Source organism: Penicillium verhagenii, assembly GCF_028828195.1.
Source record: "Penicillium verhagenii strain IBT 33310 chromosome Unknown utg000012l_segment0_segment0, whole genome shotgun sequence".
In the NCBI taxonomy this organism is placed as follows: Eukaryota; Fungi; Ascomycota; class Eurotiomycetes; order Eurotiales; family Aspergillaceae; genus Penicillium; species Penicillium verhagenii.
The window spans coordinates 120,463-139,681 of NW_026643176.1; the positions used below are offsets into that span (position 1 = coordinate 120,463).

The 19,219-nt window shown below is 49.2% G+C and overlaps 8 protein-coding genes across 8 annotated transcripts; 4 read left to right on the top strand and 4 right to left on the bottom strand.

Moving 5' to 3' along the window:
- Positions 1-1,933: 1,933 nt before the first annotated feature.
- N7466_010714 (uncharacterized protein) lies at positions 1,934-2,536 on the top strand (the record flags this gene model as incomplete). The annotated part of the gene is made up of 1 exon (XM_057170103.1): positions 1,934-2,536. The coding sequence occupies one exon, from the start codon at positions 1,934-1,936 to the stop codon at positions 2,534-2,536; it is 603 nt and encodes a 200-aa protein (XP_057015835.1).
- Positions 2,537-2,636: 100 nt separating this feature from the next.
- N7466_010715 (transcription initiation factor TFIID subunit 7 family protein) lies at positions 2,637-4,031 on the bottom strand (the record flags this gene model as incomplete). The annotated part of the gene is made up of 1 exon (XM_057170104.1): positions 2,637-4,031. One exon carries the CDS (start codon positions 4,029-4,031, stop codon positions 2,637-2,639), a length of 1,395 nt encoding a protein of 464 aa, XP_057015836.1.
- Positions 4,032-4,403: 372 nt separating this feature from the next.
- Positions 4,404-5,048, top strand: N7466_010716 (Bromodomain associated domain protein; the record flags this gene model as incomplete). Its single annotated transcript, XM_057170105.1, has 1 exon — positions 4,404-5,048. The coding sequence occupies one exon, from the start codon at positions 4,404-4,406 to the stop codon at positions 5,046-5,048; it is 645 nt and encodes a 214-aa protein (XP_057015837.1).
- A 1,586-nt stretch (positions 5,049-6,634) lies between these two features.
- On the top strand, positions 6,635-8,339 carry N7466_010717 (uncharacterized protein; the record flags this gene model as incomplete). Its single annotated transcript, XM_057170106.1, has 4 exons — positions 6,635-6,841; positions 6,923-7,417; positions 7,474-8,150; positions 8,207-8,339. The coding sequence occupies 4 exons, from the start codon at positions 6,635-6,637 to the stop codon at positions 8,337-8,339; spliced, it is 1,512 nt and encodes a 503-aa protein (XP_057015838.1).
- A 326-nt stretch (positions 8,340-8,665) lies between these two features.
- On the top strand, positions 8,666-10,375 carry N7466_010718 (pH-signaling protein PalC; the record flags this gene model as incomplete). Its single annotated transcript, XM_057170107.1, has 2 exons — positions 8,666-10,030; positions 10,109-10,375. 2 exons carry the CDS (start codon positions 8,666-8,668, stop codon positions 10,373-10,375), a joined length of 1,632 nt encoding a protein of 543 aa, XP_057015839.1.
- Positions 10,376-10,748: 373 nt separating this feature from the next.
- N7466_010719 (putative NADH-ubiquinone oxidoreductase 12 kda subunit) lies at positions 10,749-11,441 on the bottom strand (the record flags this gene model as incomplete). The annotated part of the gene is made up of 2 exons (XM_057170108.1): positions 10,749-10,831; positions 11,000-11,441. The coding sequence occupies 2 exons, from the start codon at positions 11,439-11,441 to the stop codon at positions 10,749-10,751; spliced, it is 525 nt and encodes a 174-aa protein (XP_057015840.1).
- A 435-nt stretch (positions 11,442-11,876) lies between these two features.
- On the bottom strand, positions 11,877-13,312 carry N7466_010720 (putative alpha-1,6-mannosyltransferase subunit; the record flags this gene model as incomplete). Its single annotated transcript, XM_057170109.1, has 2 exons — positions 11,877-12,826; positions 12,895-13,312. 2 exons carry the CDS (start codon positions 13,310-13,312, stop codon positions 11,877-11,879), a joined length of 1,368 nt encoding a protein of 455 aa, XP_057015841.1.
- An 853-nt stretch (positions 13,313-14,165) lies between these two features.
- Positions 14,166-17,345, bottom strand: N7466_010721 (serine/threonine-protein kinase; the record flags this gene model as incomplete). The annotated part of the gene is made up of 3 exons (XM_057170110.1): positions 14,166-15,945; positions 15,994-16,394; positions 16,458-17,345. 3 exons carry the CDS (start codon positions 17,343-17,345, stop codon positions 14,166-14,168), a joined length of 3,069 nt encoding a protein of 1,022 aa, XP_057015842.1.
- Between the last annotated feature and the right edge of the window lie 1,874 nt (positions 17,346-19,219).

The window sequence follows — 19,219 nt, forward strand, 5'->3', positions numbered from 1 at the left end:
TTGTCTGCTTAGCCTCATGTGCTTCCACATGTGAAGAATCATTCTGCATCAACCAGTTGACCAGGTGGATCCCAACATTGAACTTGAAGATTCCACCTGGGCAAGGTTGCAAGATCAAGTCCATTCACATGAACTCACCTGGGTGCGTTGGAAGATAGAAGCTAACGTCGACCTAATGTTGACAAAGAGATCAAGATTGAACCTTGAGAAGACTGAGAGGAGCTGTGTGCACAATTCAGAAAACCAACATGAAGATTAAAGCGAATCATCTTCCATTTTATATCTCGAATCTCGATGTATGTCGTCTACCTATGTACAAACCCTTTTCTGGAACCTTGGAGCCAGGTTGAGGTCAATCTAGTTTAGAATTAATGTTGGAATCTCGGCGAATACTTAGTAGGTCACTAGCACTTGAGTTAGGGATCCCTGTACGTACCATACATGTATTTTCACTCCCGGGGCTTTCCTATTTCAAATGTTAGCTCCCGCCGCTTTTATGTTTATGAGGGCGCTCAGAGTCAGGCTGAGTAAATCTCAGTCCGGGCTCAGGCTCAGTGAGTGTGATTGAAAAAGCGGGGCTGCGGCGGTCTAGTGGGGGAGATAACTAATCCACCATGAGTCATGACAGGTGATGCTCAGTGAGCAGACCAGTGAGCAAAAAGCGGCAAGGACTGAGCACTAATCTGGAAGTGGAAAGTCAAGACTCAAGAGTTGGGAGTGGAAATCCGGTACGTAGTAGGTATGTGACTGTATGTCTCGACTACATTCGGAGCTCAGGGTTTGAACCAGTCATAGCGTCGTTGTGTTTCGTCAGGATCACAATCTGAGGAGAGAACTTCAATGTTGGACTAAACTGACGCGTATTTTGCTTCTTTTTCGTTATAGGTTGACTAGGCCAGACACAAATACATCAAAATTTGAAGTGAGAGTGCTACTTACACACTCGTAGCATTTTAAACCGCAACAGGGCCGCGTGGAGGCGATCTGAAGTGTGGTCTGAGACAATGCAAGATGAGGGCTGGTTCCAAAGAGATATGAGATCTCATCAATTTAGTATTCTCCTTGCTTCCATATCACTCCAATCCACCTACTAGTTACCAGTACTCACATGTCAGGCGGATGCCTTGATTGTCGTTCCCTCATAGCTCCCCAAGGCTCCCCAGTCGGGCAAAAGCAGTAAGCCAAGTTGAACAAAAAAAATCAAGAATAGACCGCATTACTTTTAGTAACCAGCAATAGTCCACTTTGAAACCTTGGAAGGCATCAAGCAAAGTCCAGCGAACAGATAACTATCAGTCTGGTTTAAGCTCTTTGGCAAAGTATCCAATATCTACTAGCATATATACTAACCCAGTAGGACTGCATTTTTCGTACAGCCTAGTGCTGGTGATTTCAATGTTAGATTTAGTAGTGAAGATAGCGATTCTATCTAAAGAAGAAACCTAGAATCTAAGTAATCTACTGGCTGACCCGATACATGTATCGACGATTGACCGTTTTCCGGCGATCAATCTCATACCCAAATTTTTCTGTCTAGCAAGTCCGTACTGTTGGTGATCACATGTGCAGTTCCATACCGGTTATGAGAGATTGAGCAATTGATGTGTGTTTCCAGAACCCCAAAATCAAGTTCAAATGTTTCAAGAATAATCTTGGAACTTTGGAATAGTTAAAGGGTTGTTTCGAACGGGAATTAACCTTGAAATCAATCATAGAAGTTGATTAAGCGTGGCAGAAACCAACTTGAACCTTCCATTGCAGGAAGTACTAGTAGTATGTAACAAATCTGACGTCATGGCGATATCAGATGTACTTGAGATCCCTTTGCGTAGTAATAATTCTCCCCCATCACACACTTACGCTACCCTAAATCCGAGAAACAATTTCGCATAAGATCATCTCCCCCAGTGCCACCATTCAACCTCAAATGAAAATGGAGACCCCCAACCAACCAAGTCAGCCCGCCCAACCACCCAAGGAGGCTGCCTACGCCCAAGCTTCAAACCCTGTATCGCATTACCCCCAAGAGCAAAGAGCCTCCTTACGACAACACGGGGATGCCTCCACCGCGATCACAAGGGACGCAAATTCAAACCCGTCAAACGACGAGGCTCGAGCTCGCCTTGACGTGCAACGCAGTTTGCAACAAGAGAGGTTGTATAGCTCACCGGATGTGGACCTTGAGTACGGAGTGGAGGAGCAACCAGCAGAGGGATATATTGCGGATGTGGTGGAGCGAAAAGGAATGGGGATGCAGCGCGCTCGGGCGGGTGCACATGCTGGACCTGTTGGAAGCGCTGGTGGGCCTGGACATCCCGGATTCGGCGAGCAGAGAGATCTTGCAGCTCATATGGATGTCAAGAGGGGAAACCATGATCGTATGCTCAGCGAGAAAATTGGACAGGATCCTTCGGACCCCCAATATGATGTTGCTGCAAGAGAGGCCACTAGGCAACGCAAGCTGAGACAAAATGAAGGTGTGGATGTGGCGGGCGCAGTTGGGGAGGCCAGCGGGGACCCAGTGGTTATCAGTTAGGTTAAAAAATAATGATTGGGAAACACCGTAAATAGAATGGTTTGGTATCATGGTATAAATGAAATGCGTAAAACCTAGCCGGACACGGCACCGCTTACACTCAAATATCCGTGTCGTCCCCTAGTCCAGCCGAGACCTTCTTCAGTGACAGATCCTTCTTGAGCTCTGTGATACGCCGGCTCATCTTATTTCGTAGAATCGGGTTCTGCAGACTCTCCCATTGTCGGGTTTCGGTGCGAATTAGATCTTCCAGCTCAGCAATCTCTTCGCGCGATTGTTGTAGTTGTCGTTGCTGCTCTAGCTGCTCATCATCCAGGTCATCCTCGTCCGAGTCGTCACTATCTTCAACCGATGTTTCTCGACCGCCTGGTCCATCGGGTGCTGTAGCTGGGTTGGCCGACGGAGTCTCTGCCTGCTCGGCATCTGTGGGCATGGCGGAGACATCGTTATCGTCAGCAGCTAAGGCCGCTTCCATCTCAGCGGCAAGGAGGTCCTCGTCGAAGTCGGCACCCATGTCATCGTCCACCTCGCCTTCGGCATCCTGATCTTCATCGTAGTAATCATCGTATTCTTCATCTTGCACATATCCTTCAGCGCGATTCAGAGACGCGCTGTCGACCAGTTCAAATCGCGGTGGGAAGACGGAGGTCTCATCCTGGGCGACGAGATCTTCAACTGACTTTTCCACTTGTTCGATTGTGCGCGAGCTCACGCGATCTCGGAAGCGGCGTTTGCGAACCCATCGCAATGGTGGTGCTAGACCGTGAGGGTAGTGTAGTGTCTTGTCATCTGGATATTCAATGTCATCAGGAAGAGGATAGTCCAGCGCTTCTTGATCACCAGACACAGGTCCAAGGACCAACAACATTTGACAAATATCGGCTGATTTATACCAGCCCCGACGATCCCAGCTTTTCATTCCCTCGATAATGCAGGGAAGGTCCACCAAAGACGCAGCATACATTTGGTCACGAACTTTCAAGACTGCGCGTCGCCCCTCACGATTTAAGGGTTTGAATGAAAATTCTGATTTATCGAATGATCGCTCGGCGATGGCCTTGCGAAGATATTCACAGTCCTCCCCTGGTGCCATTCGTAAAATGAATTGTTCTTCAATGGCGGGATCGGCTTCCGTGTCTGATGCCTCCGAGTCGTAACCCACACCAACCGGTCGATGAGCTACCACTCGTTGGTTCTTAAGGCGAATAGCCTGTAGGCCAGGCTTTTTAGAGGGATTCAACTTGAGGCGCTTTGGACCTTGCTCAGCAACGGGTTCTGGCTGGGCGCCATTTTCGGCAGGCCGTTTCTTTGTAGTCTTCTTTTTTTTCGGCTTTTCTTCGGTCCCTGGGAGTGGAGGTCTGGGTTTGGAGCCGATCTTCAGGGTGATTTTTGGTTGAGATGGTCCAGCTGGCGTGGGCGGAGGGTTGGCCGGTGGTTCAGTTGTCGGCTTCTTCCCAAATTTGAGCTTGAGCGTCGGTCGCGGAGCATCAGACATGATGCCAGTCGAGGGAATAATTATCTGTGATCAAAACAGCCGGAGTTATGAGGTGAGGAACGAGAGGTGGAGAAAGGGGAGGAAGATAGAGAGGTTTTGGGTGGTGTTATATGCGATTCGCGTGGGAAGATAGTAGGAAGGAGAGTGGAGAGTTAGAGTGATTTCCAGTCGCGCGGCCCAGTGAATTCTCCGCTTTCGATTCCGCGTTTCTTTGATTTAGACAACACACCCAATCCCTTCACTCTCCTCCATTCACTCACCTCTTTCATCTCACTTTACCCTCGTGGCAAGCCCCTAGAGGAATCAAATCTACGCAATTCCCAATCCATTCCACTATTGGGTTCCTTTCCCTCATCTTGTCAGCCCAACATCATGTCCGGCCACAACCTCCACAATGCTCTCCTCCGCCCTCCCATAATCCAGATCCTCAGGGCACAAGGCTTTCATTCTACAAGACCATCGGCTATAGAATCGCTATCAGATCTCACCGCACGATACATTATGATTCTTGCATCTGCTACCGCCGCTCACGCCGCCAATGCCCACCCCGAAGACCCGTCCCCAGTCCTCGAAGATGTATATCAAGCTCTCCAAGACGCAGGCGCGCTCCGACCCCAGCTACGGGAATGGGAAGAAGAGTGGCAGGATGAAGAAGACATGCGTGGTCTTGAATCTTTGATCGGGTGGATTACAGGCCCGTCGCACCGCGAGATTCGACGAATTGCAGGCTTTGTCCCAAGTGAAGGCGATATGGTGGATCCCGATTCGATTGAGAAGGAGGACTACCTTACGGCCTTGAAAAAGAAACACAGCAAGACGGGTGAGGAGTCCCGGTATGCAGGTACGGTGCTTGGAAAGAATGCTGAGGAACACCCGATCACCATCGAGGGTGGTGTCCCAAGTATTCGCGAATGGGGGCGACAAGTGCGATCGCGTGCGCCAGCTAGCCCGGACAGCGACAGCTCGGGTGTCAGTAGTGCACCGAGCAACATGTCAGACGGCCCGATGGAAGTGTGAAGACCAGGAACCAACCCTTTTCGTGGATCAGATTGATCCTCCAACATTATACTTACCACCTCAATTGTCTCCGAGCTACCAGTCAACCGTCAGCCATCTCGGAAAACAGGCTCCAAACGCTTCAGCCCCCGATCTCTAGCTTACTGGAAGGACGTGGACGGTCGAGCGGAAGCATTGAAAAGTTGACAACAGAGAGCTCAAGCGTCTCAATCCTGCGCTGGGCACCGTGGAGAATCAGGGTTGTGTTTTAGGCCCTATCCACGTGCTCCCTTTCCAGTCGGCGGGTAAGAGGCTCATTCTTGTTGGGTTTCCAGCAGCCATTTACATCTGGATCTGGCCCTTTGAGCTCCAATGAGGGAGAAGCGGGATTTTAGTAGCGCACTTTGGCGAAAGGCTTGTCATGTTTCGCCATGGTACCGATCGGATGGACTTGAAAATTCCATTTCTTAGTAGTTTTTAAATTCCCAACTCAAATCCTCCTCCACCGTCATTTCACCATGGATTATCCTTCCAACCCATACAATTTCTTGGCTTCAAGTGTTACGTTCAAATGAATCAAAAGAGCCCTTTCCAAACCAATTTTTTCTTTCTTTTTCATTTTCAATTTTTCATTTTCAATTTTCTTGAAGAACTTTTCTTCACCCCCAAGCAAGGGCTATTTATGGACTTGTATGGTATTCAAGTTAGTACTACGATGGGAGTCACGGGACTGCCATAGGAAAATAAGTGGATCAAAGTCCACTTTTCCCCCCGGAATTTATCCTTTGTAAGTTCAACAAGTAAAGTCCGGGGAAAACAATTCTTCATACGAAAAGGATCTCGGCATTTGGGATCTGTGTACGTTCATTCGCCAAGTCTATTACGATCTTCAAAACGGTTCATTGACGCCTCCTCGTATTCCATTACTAATAAGCCCCGAAAAAGCCTCAAGTATCAAGGTCCAAGGGTCTACGGATGAATTCCGCACCAAAAATCCCCGGCATCTGGACTTTCCCCGAGCTCTAACTTTCTTTCATCATACGGGTCCATCCCCCAATCACAAAGTCCGGAATTGCGCATCGGCAGTTGACCAAAATGAAGCGAGGCATCTCGGTGAAATGTGGATTTCGGCCCAGGAACTTGCCGATAAACTGGCTTCTTAACTAACATAAAACGCCCGAGTCTGGCACGCTCCACTGCTCCCGTCCATCATATGCCTATCGGTCCCCTTTCAAAGCCCTGTCAGACCCTGCCAACCCTTGTCAAGCTACCATTTGCCGGCAATAAAATAATACAACTACCGGAACCAACTCCACAAAATTATCAGACTCGAATAATTTTTCTAGTATGACATTCTCGACTCCACCCGAGGGAACTCCATTTGCCCCAGATTCGATTCCCCAGTACTCCGCGTTCCGCTAATTTGAACGGAGTATCCTCCCCCCACGGTCCCATGACCCGGAGGGGAGATGACCGGGGACCTAGATTCGCGGGGTTCTAAATCCCACAACTTTCCCCTTGAATGATTTATGAGCTAAAAGGAGGGACTTGGGACCCTGGTATCTTCTCTTCCTTTTTTTCTTTCTTTCCTCATTCCATCATTCACCATGACGACTCCAGGTGAAATCCCGGACAAGTCTCTAGACAAGATGAGCTCTTATGTAGATGAAAAGGCTGAGGGCACAATCAATGACCCATTAAGCATTTTATCCGAATCCCACAAATCATACCTGCTTGAGCGCCATGGCAGACTCGACCTTGATCCTATTCCCAGCATGGATCCAGCTGATCCTTACAACTGGCCATCATCCAAGGTAGAAAAAAAACCCCCATCCCAATTCCCAAAGTGAAGGGAGAAAAGAGAAATGAGTACCAGACAATTAACACGCTAGTAGAAAGTCCTCAATCTCAGCTTGGTCGCGTTCCATGCTTGCATGGGCACATTCACAGCCGCTGCCATTATCTGTGCCTATGAAGATATCGCTCTAGATGTGGGCGTCTCCATTCAACGAGTGAGCTATCTCACCTCACTTCAAATCGCCATCCTCGGTGGTGCCCCGTTGTTTTGGAAGCCACTGTCCACCCGCTTCGGCCGTCGTCCCATTTTCCTGCTGTCATTGATTCTGAGCTGTGTGTGTAACATTGGCTGCGCTAAGAGCCCAGACTATGCCTCCATGGCGGCCTGTCGTGCCTTGGTAGCCTTTTTCATTTCTCCTGCTATGGCGATCGGAAGTGGCGTTGTCACAGAGACATTCTTCCGCCACGAAAGAGCGCGATACATGGGCATTTGGACAGTGATGGTGACGCTGGGTGTTCCTATCGGGCCTTTTATCTTTGGATTCGTTACCCAGCGAGTTGGTTACCGCTGGATCTACTGGATTCTGGCCATCGTAAGTTGATCTACATTTTTTATTGAAAAAGAGACAACCTTACTAACAAGCACCAGACCAATGGGGTTCAATTAGTCCTCTATTTGTTCTTCGGACCTGAAACCCGCTATATTGGTGACGACGTGCAAAGCAAAGAGTCCGCATTCAAGCGCGAATACACATCCCTCCGTCGAATCGATCCAACTCCATTAAAGCTGTCCGAATTCTTCCACCCCCTCTCCCTCTTTACCAACATTCCTGTTCTCCTCGCCGCGATCGCATACTCTATGGTCTTCCTGTTTGCCTCCGTGATGGGCTCCGTCGAAGTCCCTCAACTCTTGCAAAGCAAGTTCGAGCTGAATGCACAACAACTTGGTCTTCAATTCCTGGGCCTTATTATCGGCTCTCTCCTGGGCGAACAACTGGGTGGTGTCATGTCCGATATGTGGATGAACGCTCGTGCTCGACGTATCGGCCGCAAGCCGGCCCCTGAATACCGACTCTGGCTGAGCTATATCGGGTTCCTGCTGGCTATTGCTGGAATGGTCGTATTCCTTGTATGCACTGAACAGGCGAAGGAAGGCCAATGGACGGTTACGCCAGTGATTGGCACTGGTATCGCAGCATTTGGAAACCAAGTTGTCACTACTGTTCTTACCACTTATGCCGTGGACACCTATCCCCAGGATGCCGGCAGTGTTGGTGTGTTTATTAACTTTGTCCGCTCAACCTGGGGATTCATCGGTCCCTTCTGGTATGTATAGCCTTTTCCAATCTTGAGATTGCAACTTCTCACTAACTGCTCATCAGGTTCACCGATCTATTTGACAGCGTTGGTATTGCGAAGAGCTCTGGCGTGGTCGCGGCACTGATTATGGGTGCCAGCTTCATTCCCACTGCAATTTTGCAGTGGAAAGGAGAGAAGTGGTACAGTCGTGCTTAGACCACGACTCTCCAGCGGTGCCCTTTCCACTCGGGCCTGTGTGTTATTTAGTATCCATCTTGCAATATTCAAGCGTTTCAGTTCTGATATTCACTTATCCAAGATTGTGGTAGTCATCTATATAATGAGAAAAGGGAGATTCAAAGGATGGTCCCACCAACAAATACTTTGAAATTTGTATAATCAAATGTTAATTCGTAGTGTTTCGTTGTCATGTTCATGGATTGTCGAGCGCCAAGTCACCAACCCATCTTGATTCTTGAACGGAAGTGACATCAATCCCGCCTCTCCTATCTCCAACTCCCCAATTCAAGCCCCGCATCAACATGGTCTACGCCTTCAGCCTCCCAACCACCTCTCCCCTCTCGTTCCAAACATTCATATCCTCCTCAACACATCCCTCCCTTCCCCAGTCAGCATCAACCACCCGCCATACTCTCCGACTCGCCCTCAAGGCTCACAAGCGCATACCCCGCGGCGCCCAACAAGATGCTCACCTCCCCACCGTCCTTTCCGCTTTAAATGACTATCTGCCCCATCTGTTCGCAATCTCACACGGTCTACGGGGCCAAACTGTCAAACAAAATCCCACCCACGGCAGTCAATTTGGAAGCTATCACAACCTATCCGTGGATAACCAATGCCACTCGGGCGAAGAGATTGAGATAACACTACACGCCGAAATCGAATCCGCCTGGAAGACAACGCTATCTAGCAGCAGCGCTTTAAACCTCAGCTCTTCGGCAAGCAATGCGTCGAGTGGAAAAGGGATCCGACCGCGCGGGGGACGTACCTTGGGCCAGGGAATAAATTTTGAAATCGCGTTCACGCTCACAACACTTGGCTACGTCCTAAGCCGACTCGCGAGGGCAAGCGTCATCCAATCTGTATATGCACCCACGACCCAAAGCACAGAGCAACGCACCGCAGCTGTGCAGACAGCAACACGATACTTACTCCAAGCGAGCTCGGTGCACGGGCTCCTTGCTTCATCGCCTTCGTTGGCTGTCGCGACCTCGGGGTCCTTGTCTGTATCGGATGTGGATATGACAACACAGTCTGCGCTAGGCTCGCTTGCTCTTGCAGAAGCTACGCTTCTCGCCGTATTGAAAGACGATGCGTATGTCGTGGCGTGTATCCAGGCACGAAACCCTAATGACCGTGAATGGATGGTGAAAGCGCCCGAGATCCCAAAGGTGCGCGCTTTACTTTTTGCACGCTTATGCGTTCGTGCTGCAGAGTACGCAGAACAAGCTGCTGCTGGACTTGGAAGCGTTGGCTCGGACAAGAGTGGCCGTCTTGATGACGAAGTTACACGATATGCGGCAGTTCTGGGTCGTGTAGCTCGGGCGCGTGCTTGCCGGTTCTTTGGTATCGACGCTGAGCTTGCAGCTAAATGTGGCGAGGGAATTTCATGGCTACGAGCTGCACGTGCATCACTTGGGCTACGCGGAGGTGCGGGCTATTCCCCTGGAGCTGATGAGTCTGGAGTGCCAGCTCCATCTAAGGGAGGGTTTTCCCGCCTCAAGCGCGAGTGGACTGAGCGGCGGGAAGAGAAAAAGATAAGCAAAGATGCTGGCAGCGGCCGTAGTGAGAAAGGTATCCTAGAGCCTGGAGATGATGCTGGACGTGACGAGGAGGGCCGAGTGATTACGATGCTGGAGACGAAGTGGATCCGGATGAATGACACAGTGAGTTTAACCTACGGAGGGGTTTCCTTTGATATACCCGCAAAAACAAATCAATTTGCTTATACTGATTTTATTTAGATTAACACCCAGACCATTCCACCTTCCACATCGTTGTTGTCTAATTTGCCGTCTGGTCGAGATATACATACACCACCTGCACCATATAAGCCCCCCTCGATGGATGAAGACCAATTGATGCGTATGCGGGCTCCGCCGAACGAGAATGAAATTATATCATTCGGGAACGACCTTGATGATAGTGATGAGGACATTTTACCTGATTTACGTGGACCGCCCGCAGGACTTCCAGATCGCAGCGAAACAGCTTCGACTGCTTATTATTGATGATACTAATAGTATACCCAATCATTCATCCCTAATGGCAAGACTGCAAAGCAGTCCGACCGATCTTCCTTGAACCACCAGACAGAAAGCCCACCTAGGCAGGCATGGCAGGATGCTACTAGGTAGTAAACATGACCCAAACAAAAAAAGAAAACTAAATTGGCCAGATAACCTTGGAATGATATTGTATATGTACAGTACAAGAGAGAGCACTCTCTCGGAAATTTCCCTGCCAGTTCCAAGCAGCGGAACAGCAGAGCTCTCAAAACAACCTGTCATGCCACAGGTGCCGAAGAGGAGCCACGGCTTCATGATGGCACCCCCGCCTTCATAAGCTCTATACGTAGACGAATCGAGCAATGATATGAGAAATTTATGCCTTCTCGCCGAGGGCGTTCTTCTCCTGGAAGAGGTAACCCTTGATCTTACGCTCACCAAGGAGCTCAAAGTACTTCTCTGTTAGAAATTAGCAATATGTTTTTTTTTTGTGAATGAATAGTTTCCAACGAGCGAGTCCCAGGCCAATTAGACAGCCAGGCAACCCAAAATATCTATCCAACGCAAAAAGTTTTGGATATTGATCCTAATACCGGTAACAAGCAAAGAAAGCGAACAAGATCTTACCTCGCAAGGTGCCGCACTTCTCCAAATGATTCACACCCTCACGCGCATAGCATTTGCCCAACTCCTCACCGACCAGTCGTGACATCATAGAGCGAACCCACTGCTCACGGATAATAGCATCACGGGCATTGTGCACAGCGACATTGTCCTCAAAGTCGACACCCTCGTAGGTCGGGGCAACGGTGGGCTTTTTCGCGAGGAAAGCGGCGGACTCCGGGGTGGGCATTGTGAGTGATTTGTAGTGGTGCGGAGTAGAGGGAAATGTCGATAAATCCCTGGGGTTCGAGGAGGAATTGAGGGTGACGGGCCTGGTGTGGAGATTTTGGAGGTTGCGCGAGGTTGATGCGGTCGAATCCGATGGCTTTGGAGGTTGGATTAGGGGGGCGGTGATTGGGTGAGGAGGAAGGCGGTGGAGATAATAACGGGGTGGTGGGAAGACCATGAGTGCAGTTTCGGTGCACATCACGTGACTTCGGTTGCTTATAAGGCTACAAGGTGTATGCTTTCGCATCTACTTCAAAGAAAGTGCTTATTTGTAGTACATAGTATATTTGTCTGATTGGAGCAAATGTCCGAGTCTACGTGAATTGGAGGAATTGGCTTAGGGATAAGTCAGTTCAAATTCGTATTTTTTGTGCACTAAATTCAACTCCAGCCGCCCAACGCCCGTTGTGAATCAACCATAATGCAGATCAAACTCCGATATGTAAAAACCCAAACAACCTTAAAAAAACATGAAATGAAAATGAAGCAAAAAAAAAAAAGAACAACACCATATCGTACAAAAGTTTGAGTATCAAAAGTGCGTGGAGAGCGTAGAGACATGAGAAAAAGGAGAGGCTAAGAAGAAAGACGAAGGGCCAGTGAATGCAAAAGATTATTGTTGGTCCCCTTCATCCTCATCAGGCCCCCGATTGTATAGCCCACCGATAGCATCTTTCAAAGCTTCCCAGGGCGTCCTATTGCGTCGATCACTGATTTCCCGGTAGTTGTACATCTCAGCCCAGCAGTCGCGACCAAACATGCAGCCAGCCATGTTCACGACGAGGTCATGGTCTTCCTCTTGGTAGTGAATGGAAGGATTGTTGGTATCACCACAGGCACCCGGAGGGAAAGCGTTGATGGTGCGTTGAGGTAAGAATCCAACGCTGCTGCGAATCCAAGGCTGGCTTTGGTAAATGTACTCCAGAGCATTTTGCTCCTTGTGTTCCCACTGCATGTGCATCTGTTCGTACATGACGGGGTCCCACCATGCATCCAGGAGTCGTTCCGTCCAGAGAGAACGCTTGATCAAGAAAGAGCCCAAGTTAAAACCGCCGCAGTCTTGGGTAAGAAGCATGTCGAGCGAGCGAGGATCCTTGTCGCCTTCTAGAGAGCGGCCTAGATCATCCAAGTAAAACTCCGGAAGTGGGTGTGTGATGTTGAGGGGATTGTAATCGTTGATGTCACGGTAGACCAGCGATTCTAGGTCGCTGAATACATGGTGCTGCAGTGATGTCCCATACTCCATCACCCAGGTATTCAGATCGAGCCACCAAAACCACTCCGCATTGGGGTATTTGCGCATGGCTTCACGGATCACGTCGCCTTTCTCCCAGCCCTCGCGCCACTCGTGAGAATACCGCTTCTTAGCCAGCATATTGGCAATTTCCAACTCGTATCCCCATCTCTTTGCATATCGCTCTTTGTTCCAGATACTGTTGCGCTCGATCGCCCACTCGCGTGCCCCTTTCAAATCCATAACACCACCCTCTGTATTTGACCCCAGAATAATCACGACCTTGCGTCCTCCTCCGAGAGGCGACCGGCGAAACAATTGAACCAGCGCTACAAAAGAAACCAGTTAGATTTGCGCCCATACCCTTGTTTCGCAATCATTCCCAAATTTCACTCACTCGACCAGATAAAGAGATAACCGAGCAACAGCAGTAGGATTCCAGCGAAAACGCGGACCCTTCCGCGTCGCATCAACATTCTCAGGGCAGCTAATGACCCACGCCCAGCGCCACCAGAGCGCCACTGCGCGCGTCCATATGCATCCTTGTCCACATATCCATTGGTACCTGATTGACCCCTGAAACTGGATGAGATGCGATGTTTCTGTCTAGAGAAGAAGCCGCTGTTGCGCGTCGAGAAAGACGGGTACCCGCGCACCTCGTCGCTTTTCGCTTTGGCCGATGCCCAGGAAATACCGCCTGGTGAAAGGGAGTTTGGTGAATATCCGCGCGGAGTTGCGGTCCCGCTACCAGGTGTTAGACCCGGGCTGGACCACCCTCCGCCCGGGTGGGGAGAGGGTGATCGCGATAGTGACATGGGATGCGATCGGCGGTTGGAAGCGGAGGATTTGAGGGGCGCTGAATGAGCAGCGTGTAGACAGTTGCGTGTTGAAGATGTGAGAAGCGTTGGATTGCCAGTTTGAGGGGGGTATGGCAGAGTGAGGTCAGGGTGACCGAAGCAGGAGGGAACGACTCGGATACAATAAGGCGAGTGGTGAAATTAGAGAAAAAGAGATTAAATGACGGATTAAGATTAAGATTGAAGGTGCATGGGGATCCATTGAACAGCACAGACCAGCTTGGTCTCCACCACGTTATTGGAGTTAAAAATTGGTCCAATGGTAACTTGTTTAACTTGTTCAAATTGCAGGCCAACACCGCAAGCGGACAAGTTGACATGGTCGCAGTAACAGGCACCAGGACAAAATTGAGTCGAATTTCCGAATTCATATAATTAATTCAAAGGGATTGATATTGCTTTTTGAAAAGAACGAAACATTCAATTTCCTATTATCTCCATCGTGGTTGCAGATAGATTGCTTTCATTTTAAATGCTTGTATGAGAATTGCCAATTGGAAGACATCAAAAATACGATTGCGCATACTGGGAGGATCAATGTGGTCTTTTCTTAGACGAAAAGAAAGAACTCGTTTCATTGAATCAATTTCACTTGGAATTTTTTTCGAGTCTTGAAACTTCACCGCATGCGGACAATGGCATTGTCTCCATAGTAAGTAGTATCGAACCGTATTACTCAGGCTCACACCAGTTGACTCAATGATGCAAAATGCGCTATCAATCTATCTGCAAAGAAAAGAGAAAACGGGGAGATCAAAACAGAAATGAAGAGGGGGGGGGATCAACGAAGAAGAAAACAACAATGCAAAATCTATTTTTCAGCTTCTTTCTTGTGGGCTCGAAGAGGAAGTCGATTTCCCGCACTATCGGGTTTGTTGGCCAGAGCCTTGCGGACAACGAATTTGGCTTCGTGGGCTGGGCGCTGTTGCGCACTCTCGCCATGGTAGAACTCACACCGAAGGTCAAGAAACTCCCCCTTTTGTCGGTAGATGGTAATAATGTCACCCGAATAAATCTCTCCAAAGTGTAAGCCTTCTAACCCCCCGTCAGTCGAGGTTCCGCGTCGGAGTTCCGTTCCGTTGACCCAGATACATTTGCGAGTTTTGGTGGAGAGAAGTGCCCTGACCCCCGGGACTTGCTGCCAGTCTTTACCCTCTGCGATCTTGACCTCGATACCGGGCGCCCAGAAAGTGATCTCCAAGGCATAGGCCGCGATTCGAGTATCCATACGATCCTCATGGCGGATGGTTGCGGCAGGCCCACGACCCCACGAAGTCATTCGGTTCTCCAGTCGTATGTTGACATCGAAAATAGATCCAGGAACACTCTTTAGACGACCAAGAATCTTTGGTGGCTTGGTGAATTCGGCGACGGGGATGCTAGTTGGAACAGAAAGAGGATCGGGCTGGTGAACGATCGGCTCAGACGCCTCGATCTCGGAATTGAGCTGCCGATCGAGAACGGCCTGACCGGTCTGCGCATCAAGGGTGGTCATGAGTTCGATGTCAAAATCTTCCCGGGAAGTTATGTCAGGGGGATGTGCCGACCCTCGGCGACTGGGTCGAGCACTTGTGTCGCTAGATTGTTCGCTGGCTGTCTCAGGGAGGTCAAATTCAATGTCTCGAGAAAAGTTCAGCTTGGGTGCCCTGGGCGTCAAATCCTGAGCACTCGGGTGGGGCGACTTGGCTCTTTCAGGAGAGAGGCTATCTACAGTCGTGAGGTCCTTGGGCTTTCCAGGGTTGTTCTGTGGTGTCGGGATGTCGTTAACGGGGCCGATCTGAGGATGAAGGAGAGGGTGCGAGGAGTTCATGTTCAGTCGTCCAACAAGATTTTCCGCTCCCATCAAACTGGGTGCAGTGCCGCCAAAAGGATTTGCCGGGAGGGATATGACCGAAGAGACGCTGCATTCATCGCTCATCGACTCACCGGAAGACACAAAGTTCTTGACATCAGAATCGTCCCATGCACTTGTGTGGCCTAGTGCATGTGAGCTTTGCAAAGCCGAAGAAGTGACTTCGCCAAATAAGCGTCGAGCTTGGTGCTCTGCAATCACTTGACTGTCCTGGAAGCTTTCAATTTGAGGAAGTGAAGGATATCGAATCTCTGCTGGGATATGTTCAATCCGTGGCTTCTTAGCGAGTGCTTCACTGCTATTCGCTTCTTCGTCCCCAGCTGCGTGAGTGTACGCGGACTCATCATGAATAGACAGTTGAGATGCATCAAGTTCTTCTTCGGCCTCGCCAATGACTGAAAGACCTTCATGTGGGTCGGGAAGAATGTCATCATCCTCATACTGATCAACGTCAAGCACGTCCACAATCCAAGGGTGTTGAAAGCATTCTTTTTCCGTGGGGCGGGCAAAGGGGTCTCGATTCAACAGGTTGGCAACAAAATCAACACCATCTTCGGAAATGCCACCATTGCGTAAGATGCTGAGATCGAGTTCTGTTGTCATAATGCTGCGTAGCATGGCAACGCCCCTGTCTTCGGCTCGGCCTGCATATGGGGGGACGCCGGACAATACATGGTATAGGACTGCCCCTAGTGACCACATATCCACCGCTTGGCTGTACGGGGAGGTTTTTGCGGGTCTATAAATTAGCACGGAATGGCTCAGAATCTGGATAGAATCAACTTACGGGTCTCCAAATCGACGTCGTTTCCGGACCTCACCGCGTCCATACATGTCATAATCTGGATACACTTCAGGAGCACAATATAACAGGGTTCCACAAAATGTTTTAAGGAATGTCTCCTCTTGTGTCACTTTCGATAGTCCAAAGTCGGACAACTTGACCCGAAGGGGATCCAAGGATGCTATCAAGATGTTGTCCGGCTTGATATCACGATGGGTAATTCGGCGTTTATGGAGGTAGTGTAGTGCCCGCAAAAGCTGCCGAGTGATGGTTCGAACCATATCTTCTGGGATCTTGCCGGGGCTGTGCAAATATGTAGACAGTTCACCACCAGGGACATACTCCATCACGATATAGATCCAGCGATCATATTCATGATGTTCAATGTATTGCACAATATTGGGCTACATTGGTTGCATATAATTAGTATTGACGTGCTAACCACAAGAGATTGAGTCTTAACTCACGTGCTTGAGGTCTCTCATGATTTTCATCTCATTATCGACCTTTTGATCCAGAATGCCATTTTTCATGAACCGGCGTTTATCCAACTCTTTAGCAGCATAAATCGCACCGTGCTGCTTAGTGGCTAATTTATACACCGTGGCAAACGCACCCTTGCCGATCTGCCCTGTCACATTGTACATCGGTCCACCTGACCAATGCATACCATAAGCATTGGCTACTGACCATGGAAGAACCGGCTGGGCTGGTGCCTGTCGGGTCGTCTGTTGCCCAGCCAAAATTTGCTGAACTCGCTTGAAATACTGTAGCACATTTTGCGAAAACTTCAAAGCAAAGTGTTCCCGTGAAGGTATGCGCACAACAAAACGAACCTCGTCTGACCCCTGATTCCCAGTCACTACCTGGATGACTGAGCCGTTAACGAGCATACGGCTGCTGTCTTTGGAATTCTTGCGTAGGCGGCAATTGTCTACAATAGTCCCATTGGTAGAGGTATCTTGTAGCATGATGATGCCGTCACCGGTCAGATGAATGCGGAAATGATTGTTGGAGACTTTCTTAGAATCATCGTTGGATGTCAAAAGAACATCACAGCGGACCGGATTGCGACCAAAGCAAAACCCCGCCCCAAGGTCGCGGACATCGGAAGATAATCGTAGTGCAAGGTCCAAGGCAGCGGTCTCCGAAGCCTCAAAATCCAAAGCCGCCCTTTGTAAAATATGCTGGGTGCTTACAGCAGCTGTAGCAGCAACCGCATCGTGGGCGGCATGGGAATTGGGGTGAAGGATGCAAATAGTGTCGGCAAGATCTTGGTCCTGCAGCCCCGAATTATTCAGGCCCATACGGCGTGGGTCTGCACATGGTTGGGTGGATTCTTGCGTTGCTTCCATATTGAAGAAACCGGAGGAAATGCAAGCGCTAATGATAGATAGCAAAACGACTACTAATGACTGATTGAGTGGGGTATATGTGCTGATTGAAGAAACTTTTGCATAACAGGGGAATGAATACACGTGACGGCCTAGGTTTATGGCCTGTAAGTTGGAAAATGAAGGAAAGCCGACAGTCCGACGGGCACAAGGGTATATGTACCTTGAGAAAGGTGCAAGATGGGCGGAAAGGTCACCGGGTCAGTTTACCCGGGGAAAGCACCCCAACAAATGAGTCACGGCAGAAAAAATAAAATAAGAAGAGAGCCCGATGCAAAGAGTATGTGGAATCTGTCAAGGGTACAGATGGAGAAAGGAAATAATAAGTTGCCGAATGAAATCGGAACCAGAAAGCAATGCCGGCTTGTAACAGCGGGTGGGGTGGCTAGTGTTGACCGGTCACAACTTGGTCGCTGGGCACAGGAATGATGTAGGCTCGGGTCGAGAAAGCTCCAGGAGATGCAGGAGATGCAAAAGACGCAGAAAATGCAGAAGATCGCTTTTTTTGTAAGCGCAGCATGTGATTCTTGGTGCGGTGTTTCGAGGCTTTGGGCTTTCACGAAGGGAGGGTTTGGGAAGGGTTTATGAAAGTCAGGACGATGCGAGCTTGTAAGGAGGGGTTTTCACTGGTGACAGGTTTCACGATAAGTTTTGATGCTAGCCATAAGTCCGGATGGGATGGAGGATATCTCTGTTTGAATGAAGCGCACTGGTCAGCCTCCATTACATTTGGGGATGCGGGCTCAAGGGCTTGTGTTTTGACATGGCTTTCGCGGGAGATCGCACTTACACAATTTGGCGGACGCCCTTTTCATCCATCCACGACCGATCAGTAGTTGTAGACGGATCGGAAAGGGGGAAACCGGGACGGCTGTAGACCTGGGGGAAGGCTTCGTCGTCCGAGAAACAAGAAGAAGCGCGATTGACCTCTCAGGCCTCAGGCAGCAGGTTCCTGGTGGGCCGTGGCTGACTGATCCGCCTTGGGAGTTTTGATTGGTCGATCGAGCTTCCCATCTAAACCCTTAAACCATGGATGGATCAGATCTAGTAGAATCTTCAAGTTGTTTTGGAGGAATTGTTGGTATATACTAAATGATTAAACCAGCATAAACCTGTTACGATTATCAAATCTGCTACTTACTGCAGCCTGCTTGAATCATGACAGTGGCCTAGTTACTTGGAGTTCACTATTTCACAGTATGTAGTAGCTCCATTTTCCAAGGTTCGCCACCTAAATGCCCCACAGTTACCCACCTGCACTAGGCAGCTTTGCTTACATATAAATTGATGTAATGATCGGATTCATGGTTATAACTTATACGGTTATACCTATGATCCCAGGCAGTAACATGATAATTCAGATCAACTCTTTCCAATAACTTTGGTGACTTGAGACTATTATCTCTGGTTAAACTGTTATAAGTCTAGTACCAGTGGCTCTGGTCCTGTGTTTGGCAAAATGTTGCTTCAAGCTCGAGAGTGGCACTTACCAGATTAGGCCCCGGAACTTCCCAATCATCCATGGATGATATGTCACCATCTCATACCGTTAATATCTTCGGCGAACATTTTGAAGACTAGCTTCAATCTTCTCTCCTTCCCCGTCTTTCCCCATAATATTTCTATCCATCATCCACTCATTCACTGCTGAAATATATCAACTGATTCTGTATATTATTCTTCTATCTGTCTTCAACAATACCGGAATCGGCCCTGGCGCCTGCACCTACATTCATCCACATCACATCCCAGCCACCAGTTGGAAACGTTAGGCACTCTGTGGACTTACCAGTGAGCCTAGACATATACCCACCAGCATAAAATCTCGGCCGCTG